Here is a 21,106-nt window from a genome sequence, read left to right as displayed (position 1 = left end):
TAATTCTATTGATAGGCAAAACCGGTTTTTGTAAAAACCGGAAACCGGTTTCTAAAAAAACCGAAACGGTTTTCTCCAAAACCGGTCCGGTTTTTCAGCGAAACCGGGTCGGTTTTCCCCAAAACCGGTTTTAGTTTTCGTCAAAACCGGTTCTGTTTTCACCGTGGTTTCGGTGAAAACTTTTGGAAAGCACATAAAACTACTTCTGTGGAAACGGAATCGGTTTCCGGAGAACAACGAAACACTATTCTGGTCAGAAATAGATCAAATTAAAAAAAACGGAACCGGTTTTGAAGAAAACCGGGTCCGGCGAAAAACCGAAGAGGTTTTTCTAAAAATCGAAAACCGAAAAACCGGTTTTTGTGCCCATCACTAGTTTATTCAATATTTTGTTAAACAAAAAAAAAAAATATTTGACATTAATTTTAGTTACAATAGCGTTAAAATGAATGAAGATCACTCTGGGAGCAAGTGCAAATACAAATTTTAGTTTCGTAATTTAAATTACTTCGAAAAAACTAACCATTGTGTCTCCTAGTAGCTTAATTCAAATGAAATTAAAAAGTAGTTTACAATCCCACGGCTATACCCTTTAGACCAGGGTTTCTCAACCTGGCGATCGCGAAGATAAGGGGAAGATACAAATATAATTAGAACCTAATACAGGAAAATATTTTTAAATATTATTTTGAAAAATTTGTTTTGATAAGCATATTTTTATTTTTATACATATTGTTAAGAACAAAAAAAAAAATTCAACAGGCGCAGAGTTGTTTAAAAATCAATTTAAATGAATGAGGTACGATATGAAAGTTATGAAACCTGCATATTGAAATAGGCCTACTAGAATAATACAGATGCAACAAAAGCTGCATATTGAAATACAATTAAAATTGGAAACACTAATCCTCAATAGCTACGTTGCGTTTGTTGGTAAATCAACAATGGACAAATTATTCTGTCGGCAATAAAAGGTGTTGCTTTTGTTTAGGAACCTTTGTTGTTCTTTGCAGAATTATGCACGTACAGTATGTGTAGTCAAATGATATTTTTTCCAGCAAGCTGGCCACAGTGAAGGTATATTTTTGGTGTGGGATTTTATTTGTTTCCTAAATTTAAATGTAAACAAGTTGCTTTTAGTAGTTTTTGGTGATACTGAACACATACACAACAATGTACCAAATCCACCACAATATGAGGTAACTCTGTGGCCTCTTGAAAATTAAAATATTCCATAACTTTTATTTTAACAGCTGTCCAAGTGTTTTAACCAAAATTAGAAATCACTTTATTTTTTTTCTTCATATGACCCAAATTAAGGGAGTTACGAAGTTTTAAAACTTTCAAACGGCTTCCATTTTGGAACGGATTCGATATTTGTAATATGAATGAACTGACCAAATTTGGTTTTAATCCATTCGCTTTAGTGATGAGCAAATGCAAGACCAAGACCAAGACCGGGGTGGTCTTGATCTTGGTCTTGCACACCCAGTCTTGGTCTTGGTCTTGGTCTTGCTTGCAAGAGTCTTCTTGCAAGTCTTGCATTTCTTATGCTTTTCATAGGTAAATTTTACTCTGGATAGAAGGGATAATAAACTACAATGCGCCAATAGTAACGGAAATACAAGGTATGTTTCTAAATGCAATATAGTTTTACCTTCTTTTAAATATGATGATAGTGTACCACATAGATGATGGTCTTTAATTTTTTTAATGTGCCTACGCTTCACTACTTATAAGATAAATCACAACGTTTATATATATATATATATATATATATATATATATATATATATATATATATATATATATATATATAAACAGATCCAGAACTCAAACTGGGGAGGCTACCCCTGAGACGCAAGAAAAAAAAAATCATGACGGCATAGATTATTGAAATACCATGAATTGCAAAATTATTTTTTACACTCTGAAGGCGTCAAGTTTTTCTTTTCAACCACGATTAACTAATCCTTGTATTTAACTTCCAATTAAATATTGAAATTTTCTTTACTGATTCCAATATGTACTCTGTGGGGCAGAAACATTGACATTACGCAAAAACGATGAAAAAATTGCAGGCTTTCGAAACATGGGCATGGAAAAAAAAAAGATAGAATTAGCTGTGTTGAACGGAAAACGAATGAAGTGTTAGAAATAGCAGTAGGGGAAAAAGAAGAATTGTAGATATTGTTAAGAGGAGGAAGAGGAATTGTTTGGGATATTGACTGAGGAGGAACTGTATTATCAGGGACGTGCTAGAGGGTATAGTGAATGGAAATAGAGGGATAGAGCGAAGGAGACTGTAGTTGAAGGAAGGTATTAACAGAAAATTGCTACGTCAAGACGAAGAGACTAGCTGAGGACCACCGTACGTCGAAGCTTCTCAATTGCAGCAAGTAACCTGCCAATAATATCAGAATAGCTATGATGATTATGATGATGATAATATGTTCACCAATATTGATAAAAAAAAGTTAGAGAGAAAATTAAAATAATAATGATTATAATCCAACCTTTTAATATTTTAGAATAATTTGAGTGAAAACTGAAAACGATTCAACTATATGTCTTTTGTATAAACACAGTTAATATAAATACCTTTGACCTGTATTAGAAATACAAAATTACGGCATCCAAGTTACTTGAAGTCTCACTTGTGAATATGGATTACTAGCATCAATTACCCAGTTCGTTGCGTTAAACTTAAAATAATATTATTTCGTTAGTCAGTCGCTTTTTACTATTACTAAAGCGCTCTCTGATATCGGTCATTTTCTATCGCTTTTTACTATTACTAAAGCGCTCTCTGATATCGGTCATTTTCTATTATTTTTATATTTCTCTCCCCTCCTCTCCCCAAGTTGTGGTGCTGAATTTGGATTTAACGGCATCAGAAGTGTCACTGTTCCTTTCAGAGACCCCGAAAACCATGGATTCGGCACTAATATCGGTAATTTTCAATAAAGTTATATATCTCCTCCCCCATGTTACGAGGCACGGCATCGGAAGTGTCATTGTTCATCTCAATGACCTCGAAAATCATGAGTTCGATATTGATGATATTTTTGATAATTTTTATATCTCCTCCTTCCTTCCGCTCCCCGAAGTTGCGGTGCTGAATTTACATTTAACCGAGATCGGAAGTATTACTGTTCACCTTAGCGACGCCGAAAACTATGGCTTTGACACTAATATTTGGTCATTATTGATCATTATTATGTATCCCCCTCCCCCAAGTTACGGGACTGAATTTGGTCGTAAATGGTATCGAAGGTGTCAGTATTAACTCAACGACCTCGAGAACTATGGATTCGACACTAATATTCGTCATTTTCGATCATTTTTGTATATCTTCCCTCCCCTCCGCCAAGCTACATGCTGAATTTGGATTTAAACAGCATCGGAAGTGTCACTGTTTATATCAGCGACTTCCAGAACTATAGATTCCAATTTAATATCGGTCATTTTCGATTATTTTTAAATAACTCTCCCCTTTCCCTCCCGTAAGCTGCACCGTCAAAGTGATATAGAAACCAACCCAAGTCCGAACCTCATATATATGTTGAAAACTTGATTGAGATCGTTCGGCTGGTTCAAGAGTGATGAAGTCACAAAGACAGTCACTTATATTTTCATTTTTTTTTTACATACATACATATATATCCCTTCTCCCCCTCTTCTACGTTGCTCCGTCAAAGTAAAATGATAAAAATTGTTACAGGCCTGAACTTGTTGGTCGTTGAAAATTTGATCGAGATCGGTCTGGTGTTTCAAGAGTTAAGTTATATATATTCCTCCCCTCCTCCTCCCCTAGGTTCTACCATCAAAGTGAAACTCTAAAAAACTTTCCAGTTCCGAACCTCATACATCTCAAAAATTTGATTGAGATCGGTTGGATGGTTCAGCAGTTATTAAGTCACAAACTTAGTAACTTTTATTTTTATTTATATTTACTTCTGTACATCTCCGCCCCTTTTCCCCTACGTTGCTCCGTCAAAGTGAACTGACAAATAACATTCTAGGCTTGAACCTTATTTATGTTAAAAATTTAATCGAGATTGGTCGTTTGGTTCAAGAGTTATTAAGTTTTATTTATAATGTTATAACTTCCCCTTCTCCCCTCCCCTAAGTTTTATCGTCAAAGTGAAATGATTATAACACAGGCCTAAACGTCATCTATGTTGAAAATTTGATCGAGATCGGTGGGTGGTTCAAGAGATTAGGAGTCACAAATATAGTCACTTTCAATTTTTAGGCTTATAATGTTATATCGCTCAATCCTCGATGTGCCTTATACCTAAGGAGGATAAAAGTTATATTGATGAACAATTATTCAACGCATAAGAATCTGCCCATGAAATCAACCTTGCAGTCACATACACTAAGTTTTTGTCAATGTCTTGAAAACATTACTTCGATATTAATTTTATGAGCACACATTAAAAAATTCTAACGGATGCTTGAGTCTCGGAGCCAAGGCCATACCCATATAGTTGACACGTGTGGTGTACGGAATTACCGATGTTCAATACTACATTTCTGTTTAGTTTTGGAAAAAGAACACATGATATGCTTTGAAATTAAATGAAGTATCTAGTTTAACGTCCCACGATTATGCACTAAGGCAAAGGGAGACGGCGATTATGAGAAATGCCTGAAATGGTGGAATGAAGAAAGTAGGAGGAAACGGAAAAACGCCGAGAAAATCCACGCACACGGTATTGGTCCACCAAAAAGCTCAGATGGTGCAATATGACATCTGTGGGGCTTGAAAACGAGCAATGTCTACAGAAAACGTGAACAACCAATTCAGAAAACGACATCTGAGCTATATGCTACAGGGGCAGATCGACTCTCACGAATTGCATAAACTACTGGGAACACATTCACTCCAGTAGCATTTTTACTGAAGCCAAGAAATCCATCCCCTTCTTTTTTACATTCTATATAAAAAAATTAAGTACTGCCGGTACGTGTGCAAGAGTCTTGGTCTCGGTCTTGCAGGTATGGTCTTGGTCTTGCATCGGGATTCCTGGCCCTGGTCTTGGTTTTGCATGCAAGACTCTTGCAAAAACTGCAAGACCAAGACTCCTGTGCTCATCACTAATTCGCTTTTAGGGAAGTTACTGTATCCACTATACACAACAAATGAATTCTACTGTTATAGAAATAGATGAATATCGTGAGAGATCTCCGCAATAGGTATATTAGAAATTCCACACAAGCTTATTACAAAACAGAAATTATAAGGGGGTCACTGGCAAGAGGATGTGATAAAAAAAGGGGGGGTTGTGATAGGTTGGGAACCATTGCTTTAGACTAAACAAGACGGATGATCAATGAAAGTGAATTATTTTGAAATGAAGATCACTCATATCAAAGTGACACGCGCTAGTCACTAGATAAGCGAGGAGGGCTGTATCATAATTGCCGCAAAGGATAGTATACTAGAAGATTATCTCGAAATTCTACTTTCAATATGAGAATCATAGTATCTTTCTATAGCCAATCACTACCGTTGGATTGAATATATGTAATTCTCAGTACTGCTGCCGCTTAGTACAGTCTAGGAATTTTAAGTCTCTTCAAACTGTAGATATTCGTTACGTTCTGTAGATGAATCAGTTTCAATTTTAAACTGATTCTTTTTTTCTGAGTAGTCTGTGTCCAGTGTCAGTATTTTCGAAATTTCCAGGTATTTCGGAACTCTCTTGCTTCATCCCAAAAACAATATCCAAGAATCTTCCTTTCTTAGTTATGAATTAGTAATGATAAGTTATAAAAGAAAGTAAAGGCAACTCTAAATATTTTCATATTTTGCTTTCTAACGTTTAATTTGAACCTTTAGTCCTTATTACTGGGTATAAGTTTTTTATTATATAAAAAAGTAACAAATTGTACTATTGGAATACTTACTGTTAAACAGACGGATTTTACTCTTATATAGGTAAAATAGACATCGTTTCATTATTAATACTTGCATTGCTAACTTGCTTACATATTTTCTCATGCATGTAGGACGTGAGATAAACTCATTTGTTTGGACGAGAAATGCTTAAAATTGTTGGGCACGATTTTCAGATTTGAAGTATGATTAAACAAAAGGAATAGCTAACCCAAACATTGGTGAGGATGGTCTTGGTAGCACATTCTTTTCTCTCCCAGTGTTCTGGAAGAGTTAGACTGCCCCATTCGCACAAAAAGCGTAGAGTCTTTGTATCTTCAGATTGCTGTCCTAGCAACTATCCTAAAATTTTAAAATAATTCACTTTCTGGAGTATCACCTGGAGAGTTGTATAACTTTCAGTATAACAAAGAAGGTATAAGGAACTGAAGCTACCTGCTTCGAGAGTGTTTCCGTGATGAATCAATGCGTAATTCCCGGTCCTCAGAGTTGTGTCGGCTCTTGCAATTGCATAAGGGAAGGCGGCATGTGTAATAAATTTTGCCCCTAATTTTGACTATTTTTTAAGACGTCTTTACGATCTCAAGGAAGATCCTAAGGAGTGTAATGCTATAAATCAGTGATGACCAAGTTGCGTATGTAGTTTCTCTTAAGAAAAAAGGGAAACTTTTTTGTATTGTTCATTAAACATTTGTGTTTTAATATTTGAATAAAATGTTCTTTAATTGCCAGCATTGTAAGTTTATCATTTTATTTCTAATTTTCCTCACATCCAAGTATGGTTCTTAACGAAATGAAATGTTTGTATTTGTCCTCTGTAGACTAACAATTAATGGAGTGTTGAGAGAGTACACTATGTTATCCAATACAAGCTCAGAAGGCCTGGAGTCGAACAAACAAAAACATTAGGCACTGTTGGTGGAAACAGCATTATTCGCTTGCGAGCTATTCTACTTAAAGGATATGTAAGAGGACCATGTTTCTTTACTTCCGTTTTACAAATAATAAAGTAACAGTACTATGTAAGCCACACCCATATTAATCAGTTGCTATGTGTCTTGCGAAATTAAGGTTGAGCACCACAAGAGACGAAATATCAGAATTAGCTCTTAAACTGTGGTAAAGTATTTAATTGGAATTTACATTATTAGGCTTTATTTTATCTTACAATCATCTTGGCCTGCGCAAAGGTCTGTTTATGTAAAGAGTACTAGCTAGAACGTCATACACTAAGCTTGTTTCGTTCAGCTTAAAGAGGAATGCGCCAGATTATTTATATTCTGTTCAGGAACGTATAATGCAAAGTTGCATGTTACCGTGTTTACTCGCGTAATAGTCGCACCTTAAGATTGAAGTAAAAACATTCGCCAAAGAAATCCCCGCATAAAAGTCGCAGTCTACGGGATTTCCGTCTTTATGAACGAGACTTTCTTCGACATTGTTTATCTTGCGCGAATCCATGCAAAAGAAGTTTTCTGTTCACTGACACGTAACATTATGACCCATCTGTCAACAGAGATCAAGCAACCTACTTAATCCTCCATTTTATGTTGACACAATGCTGTATGTCTCAAAATTCGAAATTGTTTGAATGGCAGGTTTTCTCGTGTAATAGTCGCAGTTGGATTTTCGAATTAAAAAATTGGTACAAAAATGCGCTAATTATCGAGTAAAGAGGCACCTGTCACTATTTCCACACGTTTGATGATATATTTGTGCTCCCTAGGTAAAATTGTTTTTAAATATGGATAGTTTTAATTTAGTCCGTAAGTGGAATCAGTAATGTACATATCGCATGACTTCTTAAAAAGAAATATTGATTTTAAATTAATTATGCTCAATTTATTTACAGTTAAGTTCTCCGTATGGACAACAAGGAGCCCCATCCAGCCAACATATTGGTGCGCCGTATGGCGAACAGAGATTAGCGACATCATGGAGCCAACAACAGCAACAGCAGCTGCAACAACAACAACAACAACAGCAGCAACAGCAGCAGCAGCAACAACAACAGCAGCAGCAGCAGTCTCAGCAACAGCCCTCTCAACAACAGCAACAACCGCAACCACCGCCACCATCATCTGGCTCGCAACCAACGCCACAAACGCAGCAACCTCAGAATCAGTCACAACAGCAGCAGCAGCAGCAACAACAACAGCAACAGCAGCAGCAGCAACAACAACAACAGAATCAGCAGGTGAGTATAACTTAAGTATTATAAGTATTAAGATTTGATTGTGAATGAAGGTTTTTCTCAATCATCACGTCTTTGCTGTGTTCTTGCCAATTAATAACAAGAAAACAATATAACCATAATACTGAAAATGGGTGGCGAAATATGTACTAGCAGAATCTTCTGTAGGTGTTCATACATGATATTTTTTCGTAAATATATAATTCTGACCATTTCTTAAGTTCGAAAGCAACCACTAAACGACCATTGTAATTTCTTCCTGTCTTCGATTATCGTAATATAACTTAAATGTATTCGCGAACGTTTCGTTTTATCACCAGCTTCTTAAAGTCATTCTAAAGTATTTGATATACTATGAGTGTAAGCACAAATGTCACTCGAGTGTCCGTATGCTGTGTGTTAAGATTTAATCGGCATATCATCACAAAGAGAAATATAGTAGTTGTTTGTACCCAGCGATAATCCTATGGGCTTTAGTAGTGCTTTCGGGTGTCTGTCAAAAACATTCTTTGTCAGTGCTATGTTCAAAAACTTAATACTAAATACATACAGTACTGGGTTTCTGTGGCTAGACCGGATTAACTTCGTGATCTGAAGGTCCATTGTAGCTGTCATTATTTCCGTTGATCACCTGTAATAAACTTTTCCCTTTATTGAACTGCACTCACCTAATGCAGAAACCAAAAGATACAGATTAATATATTGTTGAGCGACCTTTTGCTTGAAGACATGGAATGAGTGAGTTCCTTGATTTCCAGGCATGTTCAATTGGGTTCATATCCAGGGACTAACACATGGCTTTTTTGTCTGACAGGTTTGGGTGTTCTAGGAGCATGACATGGGTCGCCATCTCCCATAACACAGTTGTTGTTTTTGAAAGCAACCCAGTGCAAAATATCGGTGGCAGAACCCTTTGCGAAATGTCCACATTTCAGTAATTCGGAACTTCCATGCATATTTGAACGATGGTTGTTAACGGTCTAAGTGTATTTCTTGGAGTGGTTTTCTCTAGACCTATGTGCGGCCACGAGATGAAAATTGGGAAAATCTGGAATCATCAGAGAAAATTACTTAGCACCAAAAGTTATATCGTACCGCACCATGTTGGTTGCCCATTGTTTCCTCTTAGCAATATTAACTTGATAAACAAGGGTTTACGTCTTGCAGATCTCCCGTGATAGTTTAGTTAAGACAGATATCTAACAGCTGAAATTCGATTAACTTTCAGATAGTCTCTTACGTATGCATCATTGCAGTTGGGATGTGGTTGCACATACTTTTGGTCGCCCTTAGCTGTGGTTGCTTTGGGCTAGTTGGCAAGACCGTTCACTCCTACTTTTCTTGCGATGTCTTTTAACCTGGGTAATAACTCGATTGATGGTGGACAATGGAATCGGAGGGTTTGGGGAAATTGGTTTTTGGCTTGCACCGAGATTGAATTGCTCCACTATACGACCAGGTTCGAAATCGTTTAGCTTTTGGGGTCGCGCCATCATTCTGGAATCTGTACAGTGTCCATAGCTGGAATAACAAACATATTATGACTTAATGACCTGAAAACCATTAAGTTGTAAGGTGTCTCTATTTACTTACGATATAGCAGTATCTCCAGTGTTTAGTTCTTCAGAGGCAACGTATGCTAGTAGGCACGATTTCCTTAGTCATGTTGACAGTAATTTCCGTAGTGATTTTTAGTTTTACAAATTGAAGTCATGTTACGAGATCGTTAATTTTCTTTCAACAAAACCCAAATCGCCGTTAATATACATTTAGTTTGTTAGTGATTATAGTCAGAGTGGGTGTGAATACTACTGTGAAAGTACTGATAATCTACATCGAGTACTACGGCAGATGCGTCCCCCAGAGGGAAAATTTCATAACTTTTAATAGGAAATTTTCCCCGTGTCACTACCTGAAATCATCATTGATTTTAGTCATTGAAACAGAATTATCAGTTTCGATAAACTCAATTTATATGTGTAATCTAGATATTCTGGCAACCTCAGTGGAATTCCAAACATGTGTAAGATCTGACTCACTTCCCATCCTATAAGACGACATATTAATTCGTCTTATACCTACTTTCTTCGTGAATGAGTTCTTTTCCTGAACACCTGGTAAGTTCTTCATTATGAATATTTTCTGACTTAATATTGATCCTCAGAATACAATGATACAGTGGTTGATCTTGTGCATTTTCTGTAACAGTTTTTTGGATCTATTTGAGTCCAGCCAGGATCTTCGATGTGGTTCTGTAATCAAACTCTCTTAGATGGAAGATAATATGGTGGAGAACGCCTGTGAGGGTTGATCTTACATGATGGTCTACGAACTCACGATGTGCCGCGGTGGCTCAGTGGTAGAACGTTATCCTCTGGTGCTTGGGTTCCCTAGTTCGATCCCAACTCGCGCCAAGTGAACTTTGTGCTGGACAGATACCCTGTGCGTTGGTTTCCTCGGGGTTCTCCTGTTTCCTCCCACTTTCTTCATTCCACCATTTCATTAATTTGTCATCAGTGTCTCCTTTAGCCTAGCCAGCATATCCGTGGGACGTCACCGGATTTCATAGGACCAGTCCATCATAAGTTCAATGTTGCGTAAGGACGAAAAAATCTCATTTCCTCTTACATTCAAATCCTAGCGTTTCCTCGTGATCATTAACTTTCATTAAAAATTCGTGTTCTTTAGCCTAAAGGGCATGTAAAGGCAAACGATTTTACTTATTTTCCGATTTAATTACACATCTACATTTGTTTTGAAAAGGCTAACTAAATAAAAAGTTATCTGTAGAAAACAAAAATCAGAAAAAAAACTATTTCTGCAATTACGTATAATACATGCTATACAGGTACATGCTGTGCTATACAGGGTAGCCCAAAAGTAGGTATATACCCCACCCCCATGAATCAAGTATAACATTCTAGTTTGTTTATTTTCTTTGGCTGTTCCGAGCTTAAGACAAGTAAAAACACATTGAAAACAAATAATAAAGAAACTAAGTCCAAAATCAGAAATTGTATAAAATGCAATGAGCTGATCAGTACGGTACTGTATGCGTACTTTTGGGCCACCCTGTATTCTCGAAGTTTTGATCAGGAAGAAGACAGCAACTCGTTTCGGTATACTGTGTAGCGATTTGTAAGCTGCTTAGGTAACGTAACTTCAATGTTGACGTTGTAAGCTGGCAGATTTTCTAAAGACCATATAATATATTTTTAAAAAAGTTGTTTTCAACCTCAATTCACGTCAGTATATTTATTTCTATACATGACAGTTCACATTACACAAAGATAAGATTATGTCCTGAAATAGCTCGATGGTGAATTTTGTTTTTAATTTGTGAGAAGAATTGTAAATTAACTTAAGGAGTCCCGACTCCAGTACACAAAATATACACTCACGTTGACATGTGAGGTCTAAAAACCACCGTTGAACTTCTAGCTCCCCCCCTCCTATTAAAAATTTCTTTCCTACGCATCTGTGTAGAGGTAAAGCAAGAGAAAATGTCGACACTTGCACTATAAGTAGCTTGTATTTTACGGTACCATTCACACTCACTCTAAAACTACCGATAACTTTTATAGACATAAAAGTAGTATTACCTGACCAGCGAACGAGTGCGAGCGGCCGGTTTTGGAACTAAAATGCAAGCAGCAGTGTTTCTAACCGGATTACTTGTAATCAATCTATCACAGTTTTTTTTTCCTGTTCGTAATAAACCATTTCATGCATATGCTCAAGTCAGGGGCGGATCCAGTGGGGCGATTGCCCCTCCCCCAGAATAGGATATTTTTTTTATTTCAAAAATAAAACCTAAGAATTTTCACCTTTGTATTATAGATGTAAAATGAAACCTAAAATAGGTAGGATTTACTTTTTTGTTTTACGTTGCAGAAGCCAAATGAAGCAATAAATAGAAAGAAATTACTTACATTGGCGTTCTTGTTCAAAAAAATGTCCACCTTCGAAATCGCAGGTGGCCATTTCTGTTCTAGAAATTGCAAACAGTAGCTACTTCTCCTTTTCTAATTTATTATTATTATTATTATTATTATTATTATTATTATTATTATTATTATTATTATTATTATTATTTCAATACACTCTTACCTTGATTTGACTTCGAACGACCGTCTCCCCTAAACATTCAGCCTGAATCAACTCCTGGCTCAAGTTAAGACAAACAGTTTCAAAACTTATTGAAGTTATTTACAGAACATTTTAAGTATCAAGCAAAATAAATAAATAAATAAAAGCTCCATATTAACTTGCGAACAAACTAGCCTCAGCATTGTACAAAGGATCAGACGCTCTCTGTGGCAAAGAAAAAACTAATTAAAATTGGTCGATTCGACTCGTTCCGAAGTTTTTGACGAGAGAATATGTAGGATATGTACTTATTATTTTCTGGTGACTGTCTCTAGTAATTTCCATTCATATATCACTATTCACAATACATCTGTATTACTGCAGGAATGATTTACTACGACCACTTAACTTACGGCATTCTTTACTAAGCGTAAAGAGATTCGGCTATGCATTACATCTAAACTGCAACTTTTAAAAAGCATTGGATACACTGCAGAGTGAAACTCTCCGCTCCCTTGTCCCACCGCGCTTGCCAAGAAACTGATGTAAACACAACAGCAGCGCCATCCTCCCAAAACTGCACTGCTATCCTGGTCAGGATATACTTATCATTAAAAAAAAGAAAAAAAAGTAAAACAATATGCTTTGGTGATACTAATTTATATATTATTATTATTACAGTCGCCGTATCCAAGTAGACCACAGCAACCGTCGACACCAAATACACATGGTCCTGATGCAGGGGTGAGTACTACTACTTATATAATTTTCTAGGGATTAGTTACAGAAATGAAATAAATTGGGGTAATGTCTTGCCTAATTGTGATGTTTTTAAACCATTTACTATATATATCAATGGATTAAGTAAGAAGTATATTAAACATGTTTGCCGTTCCGACGCTTCATTTATCCTCTGAGACTTGGTTCACCTGTGTCTTTTGTGTAATTTATCTTAAGATATGTTTCTTTTCTAGAGTATATAAATAAGAGTTCAAAATGCTCTCATATTCACCTAGGTTCAGGATGTCCCGGAAACGGTATGATACTAAATAATGGGAAAATAATTTATGAAACTTGAGCAAATACACGGATATGATGCTGTCCACTCCAAGGTTGTATCCCAAAGAGTAGTGACCCTTGGCACCACTGCCAACCCCTCGACTGAGCTACGATTATCTTTCTAACCTGCAACACATTTTTCATAATTTTGACTTGAACACACATTTGAGTTATCACGTTTCACTCTCGTATATTATTCGTATTATATTCAGACCTAAATTCCTCATTCATTACTCAGAGATATTAAACTACTAAAGATATTTTTTTTTTTTATAAGTTTATGAATGTTCCTTTTGTAATTTTCTTTTTAGAGTTTGTTATTGTTACGCAATTGCATTCAAATAAAATTCTAAATATTGTTTCGTTTTAATAATATTTACTATTGATAAAATACATCGAAATGCCGTACTTTTTTTTGGGATGGGGTGGGGGACTTACAAACCTCACGAGAGACATTTATTGAAATCAGAAATATCTCTGGTATCTATTTATGTATAAATTAGTCAGAGCCAAAGTGGACTCAAATAATTCGTATCTTTATTCACTTTTCTTACTGATATGCAAATTAAGTCGTGGTATTTCTTTAACTTGGACTAATAAAAGCCGTAGTGAACTAACTTGGACTAAATTAGTTCTTCTGTACTCTGTAGTATTTTAAAATTGTCCATATGTCATTCTGTACAATGGTTTCACTTCTGCAGCTGTTTTATCTTTTTGTCCATTTGAAATGACTCTTGATAATTATATTAATAAGTATGTAAAGATCAGTACATCGTGTTTTTTTATTTTTTAATTTTTTTTTTTATCAAGAGTCCTTCGTGAGTGAGTCGGCAAACGTATCGCATTTATGTCCAATTAGTCCCGGTTTCGAGTTCAAATGGAGGACAATTTCTCTCGGATGTAAGCCGATAAGCCGTTTTTATTCCGCTTTAAGCTTATGTCACCCCTTTCAGCATAACGTGGTTGTTGTATAATAACACCAAGGCGAAACAAACTTATTTCTGTCGATATGTGATATAAATACATAGAGCAAATTAAAAAAAAAAACGTTAAAAAAGGGTTTAAACAAAAAAAAAAACTGATTTTTGTTTTTTTCAATAAAAACCATGGTTTTTGCCAACCCTGCATAGAACTGATTTTAAATAATTTTAATGACAGTGAATGATTTGAATTCCGTCTCCTTTTGAATCGACCCCAGTAGCATGTGCATAGAAAGGCAAAAATTCACATTTCTAATTTGGATGTAGTGAAACGAAACAACTCTCGGACGAGAGAAGTTACGTGAATAGAGTAACTTTATCATCATGATCATAACAAAATTTGTTTAATTTTACCAGAAAGCTTACTTTAGTTTAGGAGTCGGGGGACAAGCAGCTTTCTGAGCCTGTTGTGAAAAGTGCTATATTGTAAAGAAATATGAAATATATGAAAAAAAAAAAGTTCTGAAAATATAAATGAATGATATTTTTTCTGACCGTCATCTTATTATGTTAGAGTGTTATACTTTTTCATGTAAATTATTAACTAAAATAACTACAAAAATTAAGTCTTCAAAACTATCATATGAGGCTTTCTTGGGAACTATAGACATCGACAATGTGGATTAAAAAAAAAGAAAAAGGAGCTTTGAACCAAATGTCGGGGACAGCAAATCAATGGTAGTACTCTCATCTCTGGTGCGTTAACCCCTGATTCGATTCCAGATGAGTATGGTGGGCATCGGATCTATCAGATTTCTAGAGGTTCATTCGTTTCCTTCCACGTTCTCGTTTCCCATTTCTCTTACAATCTTGTACTTTCGTTAATCACTCACCTCGTGTGTGCTGCAGATGATATTCACGGGACATAAAACTAAAAATCATTTTTGTGTTAAATCGAGAGCTAAAAGGGTACTTAAACTGAATGAAACTTAAGTGTTCTGTACCAAAATTATAATGTAGCTTACGTGCCTGTATGTTTAGTGTTGTGGCATTTCAGACATACAAGTTTGAAGTTATGAAACCAAGGAAATGTAAATAACAGTGTATTTGAGCTCTCAGATACTGTTGATAAAGTAGAATTTGACAACGTAAGCAGTACTAACGAACAATTCAATGACACTTTGAAAACAACGAAGTAATACCGTCACCAACCATGTCGAATCTGTGAAGTTTTCTTTAGAAGGTGTTTCAAGAAATCAAAATTAGTAATTGACTAAAAAGGAAAACATCCGGCCTTGTTCATATCTACTTTGATTTTCATTACGTATTTTTCCCCCTTCAAATCACTGTGATATGTGATACAAAGATTGATTTATGGGTCCTACACGTCACTGACAAATTGTAGTAGTTTTCCATGATGATTTGTTTTTATTTTTATTTCTTAAAAAAATAGAGGAAGTTATATTTTAAGGTAGAAGTAGAATTAGGAATGGGCGCTAAAGCTCTTCGTAATGGCAAGGAGAAAAACAGGGATTACGGTTCGTTGCGTTCCGAGTAAATGACAAGCGAAGAGAATGGATCGGTTTACCGTCTTTATACATTAGTTTCAAGAGTTGTGTCTGTTTAAAATTATTGCCTGTATATGATTGCACTTCGTAGGTATTGGTTACGTTGGTGATCAAAGTGATATTGACATTGTGGCTGGGCGGAGCATATACTTTTCCGATGTTTTTCAGAACCAGCTGACGGGCTTCGACAGCGCTTTTTTCTTAAAAAGAAAAACACGAAATGGCATGGCAATAAGGTTGAAAATAGCGTGTTCCGTAATACGTTGTGCAAGTTCCCTAGTCACCACCACACTTCCATGTTCCATCAGTGTAGAGCGAAGTCAGCTTAGCAAACGAAGGCTTTCATTCGTTCTTGGCCAGGAAACGTGTAAGCATCGCAGCATTCATCCGCCAGTTATCGCGTTGGCTAGTCACTGAATCGTTCCCTGGAAAAGAAAGAAAGAAAAAAAAAAGTAGTTGATGTAAATAACCAATTCCTTTATAAATATTACGTGCAAAGAATGTGCGAATAAAAGCTTCGTAAAATTTGTATTTTATACTTATGAAATTTTGCTGTCGCTAATTGGTGATTGTCCGAGAGTAATGATCGTACTTTTAGGAATAAATATTTAAAATATATTTTTCTGTATAATTTTTAATTTAATTTGGCTCGGGTATTCAGGTAAACAGTTCCAAAACTCACTTTTTTTCGTTCAGCTCGTGTTTTTGAATAGCATCAGCAGTGGAAAGACGTGTCGGACTAGAAGAGCAACTGGCGAGTGGTTGCGCCGAGCTACAGCAAAAAGCAGCCATGCAGGTTGGCGGTTTGTGAGTGGAGTGCCGGGGGAAATTCAGAGCGGAGTGGAAAAGAACGAGGTTCAAGCTGGACTACGCGGGCTTTGGCCTTGTCTTTTCCGTTCGTATTTAGATACCAAAGAACAACTACGAACGAACGTGTTTCTGCAGATCAAATATTGCAGTAGCGCTGCGTGCAGTTGAGAAAGGCCAGTCTTTCTGTTGTTTTTTGGTCACGTTAATGTATGGGTTAACAATTTACGTGGCTGTACAATAATAAAATTTAATTTGCTTGATATATGCATTAAATTTAAGCGTCAGAGAGAACACGATTGGTGTATTTTCTCTTCCACTATACTAGGGTTTTGTTTCGGTCTTATAATGAAAGTTGCGTGGGAAGTATTTTACAAAAATAAATATTGCAACACAACATCTATAAATACTAAATAATAATAATAATAATAATAATAATAATAATAATAATAATAATAATAATAATAATAATAAAAATAAGCTTATTTGTATCATATAGGCTTACTTGTCTTACTAGTTCTTAACTGTATTTGTACTGATTGATATGAATCCTGGAAAATATATGGACTTTTTTGTCAGATAATGGAAATTCGCGCAATTTGTATTTTTCTTAGTCTATCTTGGAATTTTTAAGGTTGCCGTAGAAATTTTTTTTTTCTTTTTTACTAGTCCAACGCCTTTTATTAGGCCACTGTGCTTTTTTTTGAGTATAATCTTGAAACTCCAATTACACACACATTAACTAGATGTTGGAGGCTCTGTACAGATACGTAACCTCGATGGCAATACAATAGTTTTTACATAATTTTCAGCCTAGCTTACCGCTTCAATGTAAAACTAATCAGGTTACTTTTTTGTTTCGGTATTCGTAAGATCCAAGCCTTGGAACTTGAATGTAATACACTTCAACGTAGAGCTCGTAAAATTTTATACAGATACGTAAACTCAATGAAAATGCTATTTTTCACATAATTTTCACTCTAGCTTATAGTTTTACTGTAAAATTAATCTACTACCTATATATATCCTATTCTGTTATGCAACCGGAAATGCTATGTAGTTTATATGTGCAGTATATTGCTTCTCATTGTTAAAGTACCACATATACGTCAAAGAATTCAAGAACAGATTGAAAGGGAATTTTTTTTTTTTTTAAATAATGCTGCTTGTGGTTATTATATGTAAAGTAAATTATCCATATATTGCATGTAATTTAAGGATTAATCAATCAATAAAAATATTACTAAAAGTTAACGATCTGGACATCCAAACTACAAAGAAGTATAGCTTTATATTATTTATTGATTATTATTTTATTTAGAAAACTGAAATTGAAATGCATATAACAAAAATCAATGGAGACTAAATATAAAATTTCGAAGATATTCATCAGAGAAAATTTTGAAGTCTGAATTTATGTAGATTTTTTTTGAAACAATTGAGTTTCGTTCAAGTTACGTAACTATTGATGTGATTGCAATATTCTAACCAGAAGTTATAGGTTTATCGGTTCAGTTACAATAATCGAACAAAGGAGGCGAGGGAAGATGGAATTCACTCTTCGAATATACAGGGTGAACAATTTATCTTGATCATCCGCTATAACGGACAAACTAAGAGAAGAGTGAAACTTTGCACGAATCATCTATAAGGAGGGGACATCTTTGTATGTATTAAACAGAAAGACCCAACAGTGTTGCCAACTCAATATAAAGTTGTTTTCAAATGGCACTACGTCAGGTTATTACATATTTCAAATCAACTTGTCAAACATAAAATAACACTTTTATTATTCAGTATTGCAAACTAAGGATGTTATAGTATCACACATCCAAAGTTCGGAAGCCTCTAACGCACATACAGCACAATGGAGATGCATAGGATAATACACATCGAAAGTACTTTAGTGTTGGATACCGTGGTCATCGTATGACTTGTTTCGAATGAATAGAAACGAAGTTACCAGAGCTTGAAAATTTTAATTTTTTGAAATCATTTATTTCGAAAAAATGCTGAGATAAATATCATATCTAGTTACTTGTATGGTTCGTAATGGATGTGTAACTTATTTTGTTATTTACAGCACTTCAATATATCAAACCGTTCCTGAGATATGATAAACATTGCTGAAGTTTGCAACACTGCTTAAATCGTGTAATTGCAAGAACTTGTTGTAATTACAGCTAATAAATGGGAAATAACAATAATTTTAAATATTTTCCACAAATACGCCATTTTCAGCAGTGTTTTTGATCTGAAGGGTATAATCCTGGGTGGTTAAATTCAAAAGATTTCATTTTTGTAACGAATGCTAAAATACAACTCCAGTACTTCAAATATGCAAAACTTCTTGTGAGGTCTGTTTGGAAAATGGTTTTTACTAAGGGATACGGACAATTAATGAAAGTGAATGATGGAAGAATCGGTGGAATGAGAATGTGAGAGAAAATTGGAGTACCCGAGAAAACCCATGATGATGCCCATCACAGGCTTACGTGGCTGAGGATTGAACTAGAAACCCTACGCCCCAGAGGTAAGCGCTCTACCACAGCACCATGTCCTCCCCAACATTCATTGAAGGTTGGAATTGTTTAGAGCAGCGTTTCCCAACCGGTGTGCCGCGGCACACTGGTGTGCCGTGAATGGGCCGCTGGTGTGCCGCGAGGAAATCGAAACAAATTATTAATTCTATAGCAATCAAATCGCAAGTCAAAGGTAAAATGTATATTTGTATTTCACCTTATTATGAACCTCTACTTACAACTTTAAGTTTCATACTGTGTTACTTTTCTGTACATTTTTAATGTTGAAAAAAGTATTTGTTATCATTGTTACGACTATTATTGCTTCTTTATTGCTGCAGACTATTTCGTAACTTGAAATTTTAAAATATCATTCAATCCTTTCTACAAAGCGAACATGCATACAAATTACCTACATTTGTGTTTTAAAACTAAAAGAGATTTGTTTGTTCGTTCGTTATTTAGTGATCTTTCTTCTTAGTGAAAGGTTGGATACAGTTTTCGAAAAAGAAAGCTTAGTTTTAAAAACCTGAGTCCAATATTTCATTGCAATTGTTTTCTATTTTTAAATTAGAATTAAAAATAAGCATAATGATTTACCACGGGGAAGAACCAGTGATTGAGCTTTCTTCTCTGTGAGAAGGAGATCAGTAATCACAGAAAAAAAAAATATCACGGTATTATATATATTTACAAATAATAATAACTATGAGTGTGCCGCGAGAATTCAAGTTACACCCATAGTGTGCCGCAAGTTGAAAAAGGTTGGGAAACGCTGGTTTAGAGAATCACTTATAGTAGGGCGCCAAGGGCTCTGATTTTAGAAGAGAAATACGAGAGAGAGACAATATTTAATTAATTATTACATTTAATTATCATACTGATTTGTTCTGGAGAAACTGTAAGAAAATCTAGGAAGTATCTCGTGGAAGTAAGTATATGATTTTGCACATTGGACCTAATTATTTCTGTAACCTACGTTATCCTGCAAATGATAGTTTCAGTTTTATCAGCATACTAGCGTCAATTACCCGCTTCGCTGGATTAAAATAAGAAAAATTAGTAGTATGTTCTGTTAATCGGTCAATTTACTATCACTGAAGAGTTTTCTAATATCGGTCATTTTCGATCATTTTTATATCCCTCTCCCTGAAGTTGCGGGACTGAATTTGGATATAAACAGCATCGGAAGTGTCACCGTTCCTCTCAGCGACTCCGAAAACTATGGATTCGACAATATCGGTCATTTTGGATTATTTTTATATATTTCCCTCTCCACTAAGTTGCCCCGTCAAAGTGAAACTATAAAAACCATCCCAGGCCCGAACATCATCTATGTTGAAAATTTGATTAAGATCGGTCAGGTGGTTCAAGTCACAACTATAGAGCCACTTTCATTTTTATTTTTATAGATTTAAAGCGTGTAATAATAATAATGCATACAATTTTCATTTTTCTTATGTTAATATAATCTTAGTGATACAGTGTAGATTACCTTGTATTGAAGAAGCGCGATTGAAATTTCAGGAGTGTGTTCACTTCAAATACGGGTTTGACGTCCGGTTCTTGAGCGATGAATGTAATTAAAGCCACGAAGTTTCTTTTCCATTCCGGATAGTGAGGAAAAAGTCTTAGAAAAACGTTGCTCAGTAAAAGCTATAGTTCTCAGTAAAAGCTTAAAGGTGGAAACGTTGAAGTAGCGTCAGAAGTAGGCAAACGAAATACTGAAATCAATGCGTTGACTGATAAAGAAGTGTTACATGTTTCTCTATATCGTTTTTACAAAAAAACATAAGTCTAAAAATTATGTAGAGGAGATGTAATTGTTGTAGCGTTGAATCTATGTAATATTTTTGTGTGAAAAAGAGAGGGACGTACCTTCAGAAGGGACAGCAGAAGGAATACAGATTACTGTATAGTATATTAGTTAAAAATAGTGTTTATGTTGGTTGTGGCAGATTAAAAAGAATAGCGCAGAACCGTATTGTATGTAACATTCTCATTTTGATCTTCTAGTAATTTCAAGAGTGTTTACAATG

At 35.3% G+C, this 21,106-nt stretch overlaps 1 protein-coding gene across 7 annotated transcripts in view; it reads left to right on the top strand.

Annotated features, from left to right (window-relative positions):
- Positions 1-21,106, top strand: part of osa (trithorax group protein osa) — a 253,832-nt gene that overhangs the window by 114,260 nt on the left and 118,466 nt on the right. For 6 of the 7 annotated variants that reach the window (XM_081727104.1, XM_081727113.1, XM_081727117.1 and 3 more), the window contains exons 3-4: positions 7,761-8,105; positions 12,873-12,935. In XM_081727104.1, the coding sequence (XP_081583230.1) occupies positions 7,761-8,105; positions 12,873-12,935 (408 nt within the window). The remainder of the gene's footprint in view (positions 1-7,760; positions 8,106-12,872; positions 12,936-21,106) is intronic. The other variant, XM_081727127.1, reaches the window with a different exon arrangement.

This window comes from Thermobia domestica, chromosome 1 (assembly GCF_964235325.1).
Source record: "Thermobia domestica chromosome 1, izTheDome1.hap1.1, whole genome shotgun sequence".
In the NCBI taxonomy this organism is placed as follows: domain Eukaryota; kingdom Metazoa; phylum Arthropoda; class Insecta; order Zygentoma; family Lepismatidae; genus Thermobia; species Thermobia domestica.
This window is presented reverse-complemented; position numbering and strand designations above follow the sequence as displayed.